We start from the raw sequence: 19,666 nt of genomic DNA, 5'->3' as shown, positions 1-19,666 counted from the left end.
TCTTTGCTTTTGTTCCTTCACTGAATATTCCTATTCTCAAAATCAAGTCTACGATAACGCCTCGTCAACAGACTCACCTAGAGAGTACTAGAATTAGTGAGGTGCTTTCTCCTGTATGTTTTATTACTTATCACAAGGGATCTGTTAAAGATGAGCTCATAGTACAGTGATGCTGTGAGATTATCTCTTTTACAGTTGAATATATTTGGTTTAAAGACTAGCTAGCTATAAAGTCTATCTGTCCAGGGGACACTGAATAAACAAAAGAATGAAGAAACAAACAAACTGCAGTTCCTTAATCTGTGACCCTGATAGTCATCTCTTAAAGAAGGCAGGGCAATATATGTTTGGGCATATACACACAATGTCTGTGCTCATGTTTCCTGTGCCAAGGATCTAGCTTTTGAACACAGACTACTGGGGAAGAAATTCGGGCCGGATTTCTGTTGCTACAGAGGTACACAGAGCTATAGCGAATATACATTCCACTCCGGTTGAAATGAAGGCCCGATCTTCCAATATCTTCCATCAGACTTAAGATAGAAATTTCAAATACTCCCCCATCCCTAAAAGTTGCCAGGGTGTGAGCCTTGCCCAGCTTTCCCTCTGCCTTAAATCCTACGTCATAAGAACCCCTGCGAATGTTCATGGGATATCTAGTTCCGGGAGGAACCCCTCCTCCTCACAGAGAGAGCCATGTCCACCCCAATTGGCTGTCGTCCTGGGCAACCAAGGACGCAAGGGGCACGCGGGGGGCCCCCAGCCAGTATTTAAAGGCCGCCACTGCCCGAGCCCACTCAGTCCGGCCAGGACGGCGACGGTGAAGCACCTGGGTTGAGAGGGAGGAGCAAGGTAACAAGCGACCACTGCCTCTCCCGTCCCCAGCCCTAGCCTCGGCGGAGGCGGGTGTGTGTGGGACCCGGGAGTGGCTCTCACATCTCATCGCCCACCAACACTTTCCTCCCCCACCATCCTTACCCCACCCAAATCACCTGGGCAAGACAACCCAGGTGCGAAAGACAGTGATTCTGACGGAAGAGCGAGCAAGTGGAGAAGAAAGAGGGGGGATCCTCGTGAAGAGGGAAGGCGTGGTCACAGTCAAAGGCACGTGGCACTAGGGACTCCAGCTAAGGAGGCGCTTCCGATTGACCACAGGATCAGGCCAAAGTGACTGCCCCTAGGACGCTACCACTGAGACCTGCTGGAGATCCCTGAACCATGACCCAGACGGTCAACGAAAGGGAGGACCCCCTTAATCTGGGCGGCGGCGGCTGGGCATCCTCCATTCCATTGCGCACCTGGTCCTCCTACCATCGAAGGCAGAGGGGCGCTCCGATGTCCAAGCGGCGATACCGTGATGGCCCCAAAACTGAGTATGAGGTTCCCAGGAAACAACCCAAGCAACATCGCATCCCTGGCCCTTGGTTTCAGCCACCTAGAGGGCCCTATTGGGCCCTGTACTCCAATTGGGGGCGCTGCAGAGGGCCCTGGCGCCCACCTCTCATAGCATTCCAGAGCCCCCTGTGCCCAGCGCAGATGATCCGGGCCTATGGTCTGCACCCACTCTGCGTCTGCTGCTGCTCCTGCTGGAGCGGGCCCTGGAACCCCGGCTGGGAGAGACCCCCGGGTAGAAAGAAGCGCTGGGGACGCAGGGGTCGTGGCCTGCGCCGCCACCCTCGTCGCTCCTTCCCGAGGAATCCACCAATAGACCTGAGCAAGATGCTGCGCCCCGTTAACCTGTATGGGTGGCGGGCGCCTGGGATGAGAGCGCCAAGAAACACGACCCAGTTCATCATGAACCAGGTCTATGAAGACATGAGGCAGCAAGAGAAGCTGGAGCGCCAGCAGGCAGCATTGAGGGCACAGCAAGCCCAGGCTGGTGGCATCTCCCCAGGAGACTCCACTACCAATGATGCGCCCCACAGCGGCGTCGAAGAAGATTCGCAGTTGCCGGAAGATCTGTATGGCTTCCTGCAGGATCCCTCTCTAACCTTTAGTCCCGCTCCAGTGCAGCAAAACCAGTCTCCCACCCCAGGGCTGGTAGACGAAGAGGAGAAAAATGTTGATGATGAGTGTGACGAAGAGGTTTGTGATGAAAAAGAGGAGAGCGAAGAGGAGGAGGAGGAGGAGGAGGAAGTGGACAGAGAGTCAGAGGATGAAGATGTGGATGAGGAGGAAGTCGAAGAGGCTGAAACTGGGGAGGAAGGAGTAGAGGATCAAGAAGAGGATGTGTTGGAAGAGGCGGGGCTGGAGGAGGGAGAACAGAGAGAGGAAGACAAATTTTTGCCTCTGGGAATGCCTTTGTCAATCCTAGTAGGGGACGAAGAAGAGAGAGAGAACTTTATGAACTATGATTATTTAAGCCAAGAACAAATAATTCCCCATGTGCCAGAGGCAGATCTATTTATGGTACCGGACATTAGTCATTAGTCATCGGGAAGGGAACTGAGAAACGAAATGGAACTGATTTGAGGCTAATATGGATTAACAGCTTGTTAAAAACAAATTCAAAAGTGAGTTCCATCAATAAACATCAATGTAAACACCTTGGTTGGCCACTATAAAATATTTAAACATTGGTGTGTTTGTGTATGACTATGGGTGGGGGAGGGGATGATTTCAGATATATTTTATTGGAAATGATTAAAGGCCAAATATTTTATTACTACAGTTTGAATATTTTCATTTGCTGTCCCCCTTCTTCAGACCACGGAGATTTTGTAGTTCAAAAATTTTGCAATATTGAAAAACCATTTAAATGACACAGCAGGTTTGTGAGCTTGAAATCGACAGATTTTTTTTGATTGTCACCTGCTCGAGGCAGTATGATGGCCACTGACTCTATGCTAATGCTCCTGTAACTGTGGGTGCGTCAAAGCAGCATTTTTTTCTATAGCTGTAGGTGTTCCACCTTCAGAGTTCACTTTTGAGGGCTGTGTTTTGGTGACCCCATTTGCAGTCTGTTGAGGCATCGCTCATTTATATTCCTTGTTCCGCAGTGCAATGGATCTTCCTCAGAAGAACATGAAGTTGCTTCTGTGGAACTGGTTATCTGCCATGGCCTCAGCAATCCATAATCCATGCATGGAGAGGATTCCCCATGGTCAGAAGTCAACTTGCACATCTAGTTAAGAGCCAAGGTAACTGCAAACAGCGGCACATGGCTTAGCTTGTCGTGTGCCTTGTTCCTGCATATATTCCTTGAGTACGTTCAGAGGAAATAGAAACATAGTTTTGCAGAGTGGATTAAAAGAAAATAATGTTGACCTTTTGGGGGGAATGGAATATCTGATTTTGTTTCCCAGTTTGTCTTCTTTAAAAAGGAGAGTAAAAATGATGCGTAAATATGACCCCGTGTGAAGAATCTCTGATAATCTGTAAGCAATTATCCAAGGATCATGATCATTCTGAACACCAACTTTGGTTCAAACACTTTAAGACATAAAAACACTTTTTCCCCTGGTTGCATTAGTTTCATTGACAAGATACAACCAGTCATCCTAGATGAAGGATTTGACTTACACTTTGTCAGCCCCACTTTACTTGAAACTGGAGTTAGTATTTTTTGATCAGAATATTTTTGGGTTGGTCTGGTTCTTGTATATTGATATTTACTTTCAGGACTATAAGCTATTAATAAAAGTATTTAAACTGTCCTCATTTATATTCAAATATTAGAAATCAATTCGGCTAATCTCTAGTATCCAGCAGGACGGAAATAAAAAAAAAAGTACGATTCTAAAAATCATACCAAACATTACAATTTACAATAGTAAATCACAAACATTTCATTGTGAGCTAAGAAAGTTTTACATTCTGTATGATTCAGTTTCTAAACTGAAACTGAATAAATTGGCTATCATATGCCTTACTGTATGTATATATAAGGAAGACAAAACCTTTTGCACCTGATACTACTGGTCATTCTGTGCACATTAAAACTCAATCATACCTCACCCAAAACACAAAACACAAAAATCACTGTCAAATATACATATATAGGTTTCAATTTATCTATTTTTTTATCTATTTAGGTCTACATGTCTTTATAATATCATACCTGGACAGTTTTCACTTTTCTTGTGAAAGATATTTTTATTTTATGCTTTGTGAATTTTATACGTGTACACAATGTATTAGGATCATATCTACTCTATTGCATTTTCTCCCTCCATCCACCAACACATCATCTTATCTTCCCAATGTTGTGGCTTCTAAAACATGAAATTCAGCACATTAAATGACTCCAAAGTTAAAGTATTTTCACTACTACTAGGAATGTCTTAGTCACAGTCCAATTGCTATGAAGAGACCATGACCAAAGTAACTCATAACAGTTTCAGAGGCTCAGTCCATTACGACAGGGGGCATGACAGGCAAGGTGCCAGAGAAGTAGTTGAGAGTTGCATCCTGATACACTAGCAGACAGGGAGAGGGAGAGAGGAGGAGCAAGAGGGAGACAGAGGGGGAAGAGGGAGAGGGAGAGGAAGAGGGAGAGGGGGGGGAGGGGGAGAGGGGAGGGGGAGGGGGAGAGGGAGAGGGAGGGGGAGGGGGAGAGGAGGGAAGGGGGAGAGGGAGAGGGGGAGGGGAAGGGGGAGGGGGAGGGGGAGAGGGAGAGGGAGATGGACAGGGAGAGGGAGAGGGAGAGGGAGAGGGAGAGAGAACCTGGGATTTCCATGAATTTTGAATCCTCAAACCCATCCCCAGTGACCCACTTCATCTGACAAAGTCACATGTGCTAATCCCAATAATCCTTTCAAATAGTGTTACTCCTGGTGACTATTCAAATCTATGAGCCTATAGGGTCCATTCATAACCAACTACCACAGAAATGTAAGCAACTGTTCAACTTACACTCTATTCTAGGGCTTATAATTCAACAGTTACTGGACTAGCATTTGTTTATTACGGTTCATAAGCAATGTGAAGGATGACATGATGATGTTCCACCAAAACCCTTCTGTCTGAAGGAACACTGTTAGAAAACACAAATCATAAGGAAACCTTAGGGTGAGGTGGGGATATTTCCTGTGTGTCTGGTGGTGAGGGGTACAGAGTCTAAGCTGACCAATAGCTGGGAGGAGCTTTGTGTCACTGAGGAACCAAGGACTGACCAAGAAGTAAAATATAAAAGAAGAAGCAGCCAATAAGAAACAAAGAGGTAGGCAAAAGTTTTATCTACTTAGTGCCTGTGCTTATCTGTATCTTTTGAAAGACATGAGCAAGTCTTCATAGCTAGTCATTGATGAGTCTCCACTTAAGATTGTTTTGTAGCCAGACATTGTGATGATCCTGTAGACTAAATAAAATAATGAAGCCACATGGAGAGTGAGATTGGCACCACTGTCTACCCTTATTACACATCTCATCTACTAGGCCACAGGCTGTCACTCAATGAAGCGTGTTGAGTTTTGTTTAGCATGATTGTTGAACCTCCTCCTTACCTTCCATTTAGGAACTGTACACGGCTTTGTCAGACAACTTGAGGGATGGCTCAGAAGAGTTGAGCACAATGTGGCTCAAAGTAGAACCAGTATATATGTTTGGAGGTTAAGATACACTGGCAGAAAAAGAAAATCCCAAGAACACCTATTCTTAAAGCCATTTTAAAAGTAGATCAGGTAGTCATGTTTGCCTACCACTGCCATTTATCCATCACGTTCAGGAATAGAGACATCTTGTCAAATAATCAGAAAACATTTAGAAGGCCTAGTTTTGATAAGTATCATGGCTGTCTGTTTGAGATGGATAAACATCTATGCATATGTTCCATGACTGTTAGTTGATATACATTATATTATAACAATCGGATGGAATGATTATCTATAAGTTCTAATGAATATTTTGAGAAAAAATACTCACCAAGATAAAATGGGTCTTATTTTTACTTCTCATTGGTTATTAGAGGAAATCAAATTCATAATTTTAAAAAATTCATAAAAATTATAGACATTATATGTATTCTAATATTTTTCTTTTCTAGCCATAGACTAATGGAGACATGATACTCTTTCTGTAGAAATGATGGCTTTCAGGGAATGGTAAACTCACTTGAGTTATAAGTCAACTTTGAGCCCTGAATATGATTTCTTAAAAATGTATACCTTTCTATATAAACAAGACATGATTTCCAACAAATTCAGTTTCATCCAAGTCAGAAAAATCCTAACTGGATGTCTTTCTAGTTACATTCACTATAGAAATCTGGGAAATGATACAAATACCAACTGACAGATATTCTTTGAGGAAGAGGCTTGCTTAGATGAAATTTGGAAATTTTCAGGATTTCATGGTGAAGTTATAGCTATGATGTATCAGTCAGGTTTGTACATATACAGTTCTTATTTGTACTTAATACATCTGAGTCACTGTATCGGATCATTTGTGTACATAAGACAAACTCAGCATGTGTAAAATAGCCTCAGCTATTTTATTGTTAGCTGCTATGTATGTATTTAATGTGTTAAAAATTGAATGAGAAATTATTCAGAATTAAAGTTAGCTGATAGATGAAAAAGAATTGGACACATAGTAATATTTCCTGGACATATGCTGTCCTAGTGCTATGACATGTGAGAGTAACCTTTATTTCTGTTTTCCCAAGGATATTGATAACACTCCACTATCACAGAGAATAATAATAAAGAAAAAAGTACCCAAAATTCAATAGTTTTCTTATGGATCATAAACCATTGTATATTATATATTGAACTAAATTTAATGGTGAAAGCAATGACCCTTGCATTTTGAACATTACATGAGAATAATTCACTCATAAAATTCAGGAAATCTTTTATCTTATGATACTAAAGTAGTCAGTTACCCTGGACTAACCATGAGCATGCTTAACCTTGATACCTTCAAACATTTGCTAAAATTATACAGAAAAAAGTTCCAAGTGCTCTAATGTTTAAAGTAAACTCCATGAACAAACAAAAGAATAACTGCAGTTAAATCCTGAAAAGCTTAGAGGAATTTCATATTTTAAGCTTTTAAAAAAATTCCATTTACTATTAGTGTGTTCTCAGAGAGGCTACCACAATTTTTGGCTTTTAGTTTTCTTTATCTATAGTATTAAATGAAATGTAGTGAGATTAATCAAACTAAGTAATACTATTAGCACATAGTACCCAAATCACACTTGTTGCTAATTAAAACAAGTAATATGAAATTTATCAATGAACATAATGGTTGACTGATTCTGTCTTATATTTTCTGATATAACGTCAGGCATATGCATCGCTCAGAATGCCATACACTATAATACAGAAGAGAAGAACCATTTATATTTCCATAATTGGATCCATTCCCACAAAATATTTCCTGCTCTTTATTGTGTAATTTCCCCTTCCTCCTAGTCAATGATATGTCCTTAATTTTTAGGACTGACATGGTATCATGACTGGTGCAAAAAGTTACCCATTATACTCTATAATAAGGAAAAGATATTAATATGCTTTATTTTCAAAACCAAGATATTTGAAGAAATCTACACATACTAATATAACTGAAGAAATCATTTCTACTAATACTTGTTATATGGTTTATATTAGTTATATAAAGATAAATGAACACATTAATATGTAGTTATATATTATATATAATGTATATAGTATATATAATATACAGCAGTATATATTGTTAATGTGTGCATTTGTCTTGTTCATATATTATATAATATATATGAAGCATATATATATATATATATATATATATGCTTCAACAAGTAGTATATTTGGGGTAGAAAATATGCAAGTAAGATAAATTACTCTAATTTTATTATTTTCCTTAATAATTAAAACAAAATTTCACTCAAATACTCATGAATTAATGGATAACCTTGGGATTTTGTAATATGACAACATTATTTGTTGGTTATTAGCTGAAAATGGTTTAAACACTATCCTTTAAAAGAATTCACTATAAATGAATATACAATGCCAATGCTGAAGAATATCAACATCCAGCATAAGACTATAGGAAGATGAACTTCAGATTCCAAAGCACATTTGAACATGCGCAAGGTTCTTAGCATACTTTATCAATTTTAACCATATAACCGCTCTCATAACATACATTTTACTTACCAGTTACATAAATAGGGAAATTGTAACGAGACAATAGTTTCCTTTCCCCAGTTTTCTACTTTTAGCTCAGAATTGAAGACATGCTTTTTTACTTGAACATATATATAATGAGGCTGCATTAAGACATAAACGATAAACAAGGAGGAAAAGAGAGAGAAGAAGAAAGGAAACAAAGGATAAAGGGGATGGAGGAGGTAAGGAAAAATATAGAAATAATCTAAGTTTGGTCTGAATTCTGAGTAGCAAAATGTGATCTCTTCAGGATGAGACCGATAGCAAAGGACTAAGGAAGGTGTACCAGTGTCCCTTCCTTCTGCTCACATATACAAAAGTTGCGTGGCACTCTTGCCAGGCTGCTGCTAGTCAGGGATCAATTTTGCTAGAGTAGATATATTTCGCACACAGTCAAAATGAATTAAAGGTGATTTATTTGAAATCATCAGGACACAGGCAAACACATTCAACTATATTTTTCTATGTGCATACCTTGTGGCATACAGATGTTTATTGTTGCTTTTTGAGGAAGATATCAACAATTAGAGACAAATTTATTGCTGGAACAAACTACATTTAAATCCTTTTCTGAGAACTCATCTACATGATTTCACTTCAAATACGCTCAATATTTAGCAAGTAGACATTCATTATTTTAGAAATATCACTTACATACAGCTACATGCATCAAGAGACTCACACCGTTAAGTTCATTGAACAGGAAGAAGGCACATTGAGAAGGTTGTCTAAGAGGAAAACCTGATCTTTAAGATAGTAAAGAGCTACGTTAGAGAATAGCAGTTTCCCAGGACTGTGAACAGGATCTCCATTGAGTTTGTAACTGTTCTCCTCTAAAGCTTTTCAGTAATATACAAGGTCCCTTTCTCCATGGTAGATGATTACCTTCCAAATGAGAACCTGATCTCAAGTGTGTAGATCATGAATGCATTTATCATTTTGCTTTCATTTATTTTTGTGTAAATGTAGATTTCTACAACACAAATCAAAGGCTTATAGATGTTTGATTTGGAAGTCACAGACTAAGCCGTTTTCATCTTATTTTGCATAAACCCTGTCCAGATATGTTCCATGTGCAGGACACTTGCAGAGATAGGACTTACCTCTGGAAATGCCTAGTCTTGCTTCCATTAATGAGAAATCTGAGGGGTGATGGACATGGCTCAGGCAGCAAAGCATTTGCCTCACAAACATGAAGATCTGAGTTCAGATCTACAGTGCCCCTGTAAAAAGCTGGGTGCACTGGAGATAGAGGGAGGGGAGACCTGGAAGGGAGAGAGCAGGGGAAGGAGAAAAGGAGGCAGGATCAGGGAAGAGACAGGAGAGAAGTACAAACAGTCAGTACTTTGAACAGAAATATGAAGCAGTGGGGGATGGGGAACTGGGAATAGCCACCAGAAAGTAACAGATGGCAGAGAAGCAAGAGGTTCCCAGGAACCACCAGGGGTGACATTAGCCAAAATAATGTTCTATCTCAACAAAGGGGAGATAGAACCTGTAGAGACCATCTTCCAGTAGATGGGCATGGTCCCCCATTGTGGAATGGGGCCACCTACCCATCTCAAAAATTTTAACCCATAATTGTTCCTATCTGAAGGAAATGCAGAGACAAAAAAAAAACTGGTGCAGAGACTGAAGGAAAGGCCATCCAGAGACCACTCCACTTAGGGATACATCCCACCTGCAGACACCAAACCCAGACACCAAACCTAGACACTGTTGCTGATGCCAAGAAGTGCTTGCTGACAGGAGCCTGGCATAGGTGTCCCCTGAGAGGCTCTGTCAGCACCTCACCAATGCACTTGCAAATACAGCCAGCCATTGGAATGAGCTTGGGGACCTGAATGGAAGAATTAGGGGAAGGACTAAGGAAATTGAAAAGTATTACACCCCCATAGGAAGAACAACAATATCAACTAACCGACACCCCCCCCAGAACTCCCAGGAAGTAAACCACCAACCCAAGAGTATACTTAGAGGGAGCCATGGCTCCAGCTGCCTATGTAGCTGAGATTGGCCTCATCTGGCATCAATGGAAGGTGAGGCCCTTGGTCCTGTAAAGGCTCCATGCCCCAGCATAAGGGGATGCAAGAGCTGTGGGGCAGGAATGGGGGTGTGCAGGAGCACCATCATAGAGGCAAAGGTCATGGGATGGGGGCATTGTGGAGGGGGCCAACGTTTGAAATATAAATACATAAAATAATTTTAAAAACGCTGGGTGAATATATATATATATATATATACATATATATATATATATATATACATACACACACACACACACACACACACACACATACCTGAAACCTCAGGGTTTGAGAGGTAAACATGGGTCAATAACTGGACGTCAACCTCCAGCCTGCCCGCCATTGATGTGCTCCATGTCCCAAAATGAATTGGTTTCTCTGTCTCTGTCTCTGTCTCTGTCTCTGTCTCTCTCTCTCTCTCTCTCTCTCTCTCTCATACACACACACACACACACACACACACACACACACACACACACACACTAAATTTGATGGTCCTTTGTACACTAATTTGTTCCAAGTTTTCACTATAGGAAAATAAAAGAGTATATGTAAACTAAGATGGGGATGTGAGGGTTTAAAACATCTATTAAAGACACACACCATGAACTACCTAGAATATTGCTTCCTTTGCATGTGTCCTTATATACCATGCACCTCGACTTTTACATTCTGAAATATTTTTATGTTGCTTTTTGAGTTCCAGGATATACGGGGCTACACAGACAGTGTCCCAAAACAACCATCTATAAAAAAGATTGTTCCAGATTTAAGACATGGATTCCAGGCTACAAGAGACACACCTCACAATCGGAAGGCTGAATTTTGAGTTGGCTTTATCTGGCTAGTCCACCCTAAATTAATACTGTAGCTATTCACTATTGCGTTTTAAGAATTGTCATGTAACACTTGCTTTATAAGAGGGGATTTGGAGGAACACCTATAACACAAGCTGGTTGATTGTTTTCATGTACTTTTTCAATTTGTTCAAGTTCTATTGGACGGATTTAAGATACCAAGATAATTAATATGAATACTTCCATAAAATATATGATTCAAATTTTATATTTGTTACACATTTCAGACATGCATTATCATGTATGGAACAATTTATGCTATTTATCTTGACATGCTTGGACATTTTCACATGGCATTTGAAGTATTTATGACTGATAATCCTCACCTATAGATATATTTATACTTCTCATGTGTATTTTTAGTACTACTAATTTAATGTTGGCCTATGTAATTTACTTTTTCTCAAAAAAGTTTTAATCACATTACGTCATTGTCACTACTAAAGTTCATTGAGTTGACTTTCCAATTCAGTGCTCCATATGCAGTTAGGGGTTTTGTATTTTGTTAGCTTTTTCTTATTGATGGTAGAATTTCCTTGAACTGGGAAGTCATAATGTAGACTGCCAACCTGAAGACCAGAAGAAGCCAAATGGCTCTCTGTAGTGTTTCTGTATATCTTGCAACTTTTTTAAAGCCTATATTCTCATTTTTAAAAGTGACATTAAAATGTTAATATTTCCACTCTTTAAAATGCTATGTGGTTCCAAACTACTTTCCACACAAGTATTTAAACAGAAAACGATGTTAATAGAGCTGACTCTTCTTTCTCGCCTTGACTGAATGCTCTGAAAAACTTGAAATTTGCTCCCCAGCACAATACACAGCTGCCCCCTAGTGGCCTTCGTACACGTGTCCTATGGATGACAGATGTTTTGTTTACAGGAGCATTTATGAAAGACAGTGCAGTTGAGACTGGATGTGATCCCTAAGCATCAGAAAGTCACCATTAACTAGTTACACATGCATAAAGATAAGAAATTGCCACAATGTAAGCTCTGAGAATTGTAGATCTGCTAATTTAATTTCATTTAATAAATATCTCATTCAGAAAAAAAGGGGAAAAAGGAAAACAGCACATTAATACACGTAAGAATAAAGCGATTGTGTTGGCAAAAAGCACTGTTATATTTAATGTATCACTATGTGATTCTCTGTGATTTTTATCCACAAGACAAAGATATAGAGGTAAAATAAAAGTTTTAAGAAATCCTTAGACTCACATGTATTTTAGAATTATGTGCATATTTTTATGTGGTTACAATAACTTTACCTATTTTTGTTTTATCTAAAAGCATTCTCACAGTGAATCTGTTGAGTCCCTTTTGACATCATAGCCACTAATTATGCTTTTCACTAACTGTATTTGTTTTCTTTCAGTGGTGCCAGGAAGAAGTTAACAAGTTTGTGATTTATATGTTTAAATATGAAATCCAAATTGTTAAGCTAACTAATGTTTAACACCTTCATCCTAAGAAATGCAACCTAACAATATGTGTTCCCTCCTTGACCTGCTTTTAAATGTGAGATGTGTCTTTGCTGCTCCTGGGACTCGAACAACATTTAATTCATTAATGATCTCAGTCATCATGTAGAGCAACAGACTCTAAGGGAAGAGGCAACCGGCTTGTTTGTTACTGGTCTCACAAACCAAGAGCAATCGACATTTTTATTCCTTTCCTATTTTCAGTTCTTTGTAGTTGTTCAGATGGTGTTAGGAGAGCAAGCATGCAAGCTGGAAATGAGCTCTGCCTTGGCTAAAGATGGCATCTCTGTGCATACAGCTTGGTTAGTAATGCATGCGCATGTGCGGGTAGCACAACATTCCTTGAGGAAGAGCAGATACTATCTTTCTATGAGCCTCATTTTCCACTGCATGGATATTCAGTTCAGTTCTTCTCTTTCTAGAGAAATGGATCATCTATTTCCTAGAAAATGGCAAAAAATGGATCATCCTGTGTAGAATCCTGTAACAATATCAGTGTTTATGGGAAATAGAGAAACTAAAATAAGTATATGAAATGAATGGTAATTATTACCTAGTTCTAAGAGAGAAGCAAAATGACTTACTCCAGTGTGAACTGAATCCACTTTGGTAAGGTAGGAAAGCAAAGGAAAATGTAAGTGTTATTTCTGGTGAAAATATGTTACTTCCAAGGACCATCCTAAGAGAAGAGGCTTTGGAATACCAGAGAGGTATTTCACCAGAAATAAAAAAAAGAAAAAACAGAGTTGTTAATGCAAAGAGCAATTCTCAGTTCCACACTCTTGGTGAACTTTGACCAGGGAATCACTATGAAAATGACGCACTTGGAAAATACCGCAACATTACTGTGCATAACGCATTAAAAATGCATGTTGATGTATAAAGTGCTTGGTTTAGAACTTTCAACCAACACTTAACTTTATTCTTTGTTCCTTTTATCAAACACGTATCCTAGGAGAAACATTATGCTACTTATATAGTCACCAAAGTTTACCAAAGAATAGGCCAAAGCCAGAAACTACTAAAAGACTTGGTCAAAGCCATATGGAAGCCACTACCTCAGTTCTACTGCCATTAGTTCCATTCTGAATTGGAGTGGCTGTGGATAAAATGTTGCAGTCACTTCAGATTATCCAAGGATGCAATTTTCATTCAATATTTAAAGCCACAGGTTTTTAGTCATACAGCATATGGTAATGCTGTCTTTGCAAAGTGCTGAGTCTCAGTAATTGAAGTCCAAAGGTTATTTTTTTGATAAATTATTCATAGGAGGAGATATTTTAAAGAGAAAAAAAAAGCAGAGTGGCAAATTGTCCTGGCACATCATTAGACAGGTTTCCTGGCCCCTTCCCCCTTTCTTGTAAGGTGAAAGCAGAGTGAACACTCTGGTTGTGCAGTCCTTAATTGTCTAAATTAAGAATCAGCCCTCACTGATGAACGTGGATGAAAATAGAGAATTGCTGGCTACCGGAGGAAAGGAGTCTAAGGGCTGCCACATATAGTCGTCACTGGAAAACATAAAATCCACCATTAAAAACACATATGAGTATCAGGAAGCCAGGAAAAGCTATAGCATGAACATGAAGAAATGTCAAAGTATACACATGAGAAAGCGTGGCCTGTGGAAACAGAGTGGGAAGCATCAAAATTCAAAAACACAGATTCAACTTAGAAAATAACTTAGGAATAATAATGAATAATACTCCTTTCTTCCTAGTTCAATCAGACCAGACATAAGGATGAGAACAGAGACAGGAATGTAACTTATGGTAGACCTTCAAACTATTCCTTAACGTATCTTTCAGTCAACAACGTATCTATGTTCTGTCTTAAACATCTTACCTTGACTCTTGATACAACCAATATAAAGATAAGGTTTCTAGTCTCTCTCTCTCTCATCCACACACACATACACACACACACACACACACACACACACATGCATAGGTTCACATGTATACTACAAGAAAGAGAAATGAGTGCATATATATATATATATATTATATAGAGAGTAGATACAGTTATATAGTTAAGTAGTGTATACAGAGTATATATATATATATATATATATATATATATATATATTTACATAGTATATATATTGTTTTGTATATATACACATATATCTCCATATTAAATAATAGGCATTAGTTTATAATTTATGGGTATAGCTAGGGATTATGTCCAGGACATATTACCACTTATTATATGAACAAAAATTGCTAAGAACGATGACTAAACAGTACCACATAAATGGTCGAATTAGCAAACATAGGCTGTGCCATGAGCTTACCATTTAGAAGGGACGATCTTTGAGCAGTGTGAGGTTCCTTTCCAGTATGGATGTGACCTAATGAGAGTACACATGGCTTCTGTCATGCTCTTTTCAAAAACCCTTACACGCATGTTTCTCAGTTTAGATTTTTGTCTACTCCATAATACTTTTTAAATAATATAATGAACTTAAATACATTACCTAACTACACCATCAGAAGATATTTGCAGGAATTTGGTAAACACAAAATTTGAGAAGACACAAAACATATATTTATTAAAATGCTTAAAAACATGACTAAAGACCGAAGAAACATCTGCAACATAATGAGAGAAGACCCTGCTGTGCCTGGCTCTGAGATTTTCATACAATAACTCATATCTTCTGCGACCATCTTCATCTAGCTATCCAGGATATTCTGTTTGAAGCCTTGTACATAATGTTTTTTATTATATAAGACCCAGACGATTTCTGTAAAGTTTCTCATATCTTTAGGCCAACACATCCCTATCTTCCCCTCCTAGTTACACTCTCTCCTGAACTTTTACCATAGATAATTCTCCTCCTTTTTTCATGTCTATGTGTTCCAATAATGCCCCTAATTATTTTCCTCTTGGGTTAAAAGATCAGATTCCAGACCACCTCTTATCCAAGCTCTTCATTTTCCCATCCCCACCATGTTTGTAATACTTTGTCCCCAGTGTCCCATGGTTGCATGTAGTTTAAAAAAAAAAAAAAAAAAAAAAAAAAAAAAAAAAAAAAAAAAAAACCCTTTCCACCACCTTTCCCAGGTAGCTGAGATTGCACTCCCAGACCCTCCACCAGCACTGACCTGGCTTGCTAGTGAGCTGAGCGGCTGCCAGTGCTCTGTTCTGTCCCTGCCCTCTCCCTGATCCCCCCTCCCCCACCCGCTTAGCTCCTCCTACCCTGACCCAGCTTCTCTTTCCTACTTGCCTTTCCTCCTGGAGGGGTTGCATTACCAGTCCTGCTTGGAGACCTTTGAATTCACACACTAAAAGGGCGAAGGGGAGAGGGCTTATGGGACTAATGGGTTGTGGGGAACCAGGAAAGGGAAAATCATTTGGAATGTAAACAAAGAATATAGAAAAAAAAAAAAAAACAAGCACTCAGCTTTATTACTTTAGAATTAACCTGGCAATGGCTGGGCACAGAATCTCCTCCCCTAAACATATCAGCTAGCCCCCCACCAACTTCCTCAGCTCTTGCTTGTTGCAGAGGCTGCAGGTTCTAGCTCCCTGAGTTCTTACATGATTATAGCTTGCTTCTTCTTCCAAAGCTTGCCTGGAAAAGCCCCTTCTCTTTCCCTGTATCTCCTTCTCCTACTGAGACCTAGAAGTCCCACCTGGTTCCTGGCCCCCTTTATGGACCACATCACAAAACAATAGGGCACCAGACCTTACTATAAGCACCTCCCCCTACACTCCACTTCTCTACAATCATTTTACTTAATTTTACTAACTCCCCTTCCTTAATGAGTAACTCTGTACGCATGGTGACTCATTTCTAGTTTCCTGGCTTCAACAAGTACTCCACTTCGAACATACAAAAGATCTGAAAATATGATTCATATGTGAGAAAGACCATGACGGGTTTGTATTTAGGAACCTGGGTGTTCTCACTCAGTAAAAATTTTGAGGACCATCATTTTTCTGAATTCCATGTTTCCTTATATTCAAGTAATATTCCATCTTCTGCAGGTACATTTTTCTTCAATATTTATTTGTTGATGGATATCTAGGTTGACTTCACTTCCTACCTGTTGTGAAAGTGGAGGTATCACTCTAGTGGGTGTCTTAGTGAGGCTCTCATAGCTATGAGAAGACACCATGACCAAGACAACTCTTAAAACAGACAGCATTTACTTGGGGCTGGCTTATAGTGTGAGAGGTTCAATGTATTAGCATCATGGCAGGAAGCATGACAACAGGCAGGCAGACATGGTGGCTAGAGGAGCAGCTGGGAGCTCTACATCTTAATCCTAAGGCAGCCAGGAGGACACTGGCTTCCACAGGCCGCCAGGAAGAGTCATGTCTTCTGTACTTAGCAGAGCTTGAGTGCTAGAGATCCTCAAAGCCCACCCACACATTGATACATGTCCTGTAAAAAGGCCAAACCTATTCCAACAAGGCCACACCTCCTAATAGTGCTACTTCCCATGGGCCAAGCATATTCAAACTACCGCAGTGGGTTAGAAAATCCTATGATAGAGCTGTGTCGTATACTCTGTTATTCTGAAAATTCCCAATCCAAGGATGGTGGAGATGGCTCAGTCCATAGAGTGCACTTCATGAGAAACCTGAGTTCAGATACCCAGTACCTACATAAAAGGCCACACATGGTAAATGTTGAGCAGCCTGTGGCTGGGCATACAGAGATAGGTGCATCCTTAGAGCTCCCTCGCCAGTTAGTCTTTGCTCAATTAGTGAGTTCTACGTTCAGTAAGATATTCTGTGTCAAAAGCTGTCTTCGAGAGTAATTGAGGCACGTACCCAAACTATAAAACCTGGCTTCCAGATTCACACACTGCCCTTGCATGCACATGTGTACACAGCTGAACATGCAAACTTTGTACATATATAACACACAAAAATTCACAATCATGTCATTGACCCAAGACTCTTACCTATAAATCATATGATTTTAATGAAGAATTATCTTTAGGATTTTGTAGAAAGAGTCAATTTTTAAAGTTAGTAACTTATTCAGATAGGGCATTCAAGTTGGATCTGGTAAGGTATCATTTAAACTTCCCCAATGTTTTGTTAATTTCCTTCAAAATATTTTACCTGAAGACTTATGTTAATATTAGTACATGAATATGTTTATTATGTGTTCAGAAATTTCATAATTCTCTAAAATAGTCATCAGAAAAGCACTAGAAACAAAATCAAAGATATATAGCCTGACATTAAAACCTGAGTAAATTATGTTGGCTTTCATTTGTTATTATTTGGAAGTCTAGAAAAAAACCATCCTAGATACTGTGAGTTTAAGTAAGAGATAACTTCAAGGTTTCATTTACTCAGATTTTTCTTACAAACAAAACAAAGTGAAACAAACACAAACAAAAACTATGTTAGCAACTTCAGACCTTTCTGGGTACTAATAAAATTCTTTGATGTTGTTAAATCACAAAAATTTTCCCAGATAAGTTTTAGTCTTATATAAATATATATCTACTTTCTAAAAATATCTATTTTAATCACTTTTCTTGATACTGAAGAATGAATGGGATTATCTATCCACTCCTAATGTGTAAACAAAAGTTAAATTCAGGCCTAATGTGAGAAATAGAAATAAAATAGTGTAATAGTGTAAACATAATCTTTCTAGACCCTGTTGGTATTGCTTTTTAGATGAACTCATTGTCTGGAATGCGGTGATCATTTCTTTCTTTTTCTTTTTCTTTCTTTTTAATATCTGTCATTGGAATTAAGCAGCAAGGTGGTGCATTGCAGATGTAATGTTGTCTCTGTCAGTATCCCCTAGATGGCGATGTTTTCTAAGAAGCTACAGTCGCTTTTTTTTTTTCTTTTTAATCGAGTTGGTGTTGGTTATGTCTTGGTGTGTGTGAATGGGGGGTGTACAAATTTTAAGACACAATATGAACATGACTTTAAAGTCTTTCCATTTTCCGAAACCATAGAAATGCATTTGATTTACTTTAAAACCTTAAATATACATATAAGAAAAGATAAAAGATATGTCAATAGAATATTCTCTGAGAATTTTGTTAATGGTGGAAAAAAGGCTGTGAAATTTTATACTTGGATGTTAGTTTCTGGGCTAAATGCCCAACAATCTTTTTATAAACCTCGCAGAGATTATTACTCTGCTTAGATTGACAGTGGATTTCTCTTGTTGGCCTCTCAGCCTCCAAAAGTATTTTATTTCCTTATTTATTTATTATATTATTTACGTGTGTGTGTGTGTGTGTGTGTGTGTGTGTGTGTGTGTGTGTGAGAGAGAGAGAGAGAGAGAGAGAGAGAGAGAGAGAGAGAGAGAGAGGAGAGAGAGAGAGGAAGGCTTGTACATGTAGGTCAGAACATAACCTGTAGGGGTAGTTTCTTCCTGTCTTCCACGTGGGTTGCATGCATCAGAACTGGGGTCATCTCATCAGCCAGCACATTTGCCTCCTGAGCCATGTCACCAGGTCCTCTAATGTTCTTCTGTGGCCCTCCTTTCATGTGCTCAATTTTCTGGTTGAGGAAGGAGCGACCCTGAGGTATGGTTAGCTAGACCTTTCTATATTGAAAGGAATAACCAACTGTATATAAAACAGCCAAGCCACTTGGAAGTAGAGGTGATGTGGAGTAAAAACCTGCATAGAATTCAGAAAAATAAAACATTTCTTTCCTTTTCATCCTCTTCTTACTTCAACAGTCCACATCCTCGAGGTTCTCACCCTCACCCTGTCTGTTTCCCCCTTTGCTTTGTAAATTCTCCATTTCTATTTGCCTTGTTTTTAATTTCCCACTGCTCCACTTAAGTCTTTCAGGTTCAAGAGACATGGAGCTGGCCAAGAGGAAGTATGGCTGTAACATCCTCTCCTAGACTCAGTACCTAGTGCTTTGATGCATCCTATATTCCTCTAAAAAAGTGTGTGTGGTGGGGAAATTGAATTAAATATCAGCATTATTATAGTTTCCATGCAAGGAAACTAAACATGCATTATGTTTTAAGCATCTAGGAAGCAAGAAGTACAACCTCCATTTTCTAGATAAACCGTAAAAGAAGCTAAGGTCTTACATCCCAGGTGAAATGGAGTGCAGAGAGCTGTTTCCTTTGTTGCTGAAAACTCACTTGGTATTTGCTGGATTCAGCTTCGCAGAATGAAAAGGCAGCCCGGTATAAAAACCTGTGATCTGTAATCTCTGCCCTGGAGAGATAGAAGCAGGAGAGT

At 39.2% G+C, this 19,666-nt stretch overlaps 1 protein-coding gene across 1 annotated transcript; it reads left to right on the top strand.

Annotated features, from left to right (window-relative positions):
• Nucleotides 1-1,218: 1,218 nt before the first annotated feature.
• Nucleotides 1,219-2,430, top strand: Ccer1 (coiled-coil glutamate rich protein 1). Its single transcript, XM_052164678.1, has one exon. The coding sequence runs from the start codon at nucleotides 1,219-1,221 to the stop codon at nucleotides 2,428-2,430; it is 1,212 nt and encodes a 403-aa protein (XP_052020638.1).
• The last annotated feature ends 17,236 nt before the right edge of the window (nucleotides 2,431-19,666 follow it).

This window comes from Apodemus sylvaticus, chromosome 20 (assembly GCF_947179515.1).
Source record: "Apodemus sylvaticus chromosome 20, mApoSyl1.1, whole genome shotgun sequence".
Lineage (NCBI taxonomy): Eukaryota > Metazoa > Chordata > Mammalia > Rodentia > Muridae > Apodemus > Apodemus sylvaticus.
Note: the sequence above shows the minus strand (reverse complement) of the source record. Positions and strands in the feature narration are given on the sequence as shown.

What these genes read in the sequence shown, in the direction of transcription:
- Ccer1 (XM_052164678.1), top strand. Translation starts at nt 1,219, where the DNA reads ATGACCCAGACGGTCAACGAAAGGGAGGACCCCCTTAATCTGGGCGGC.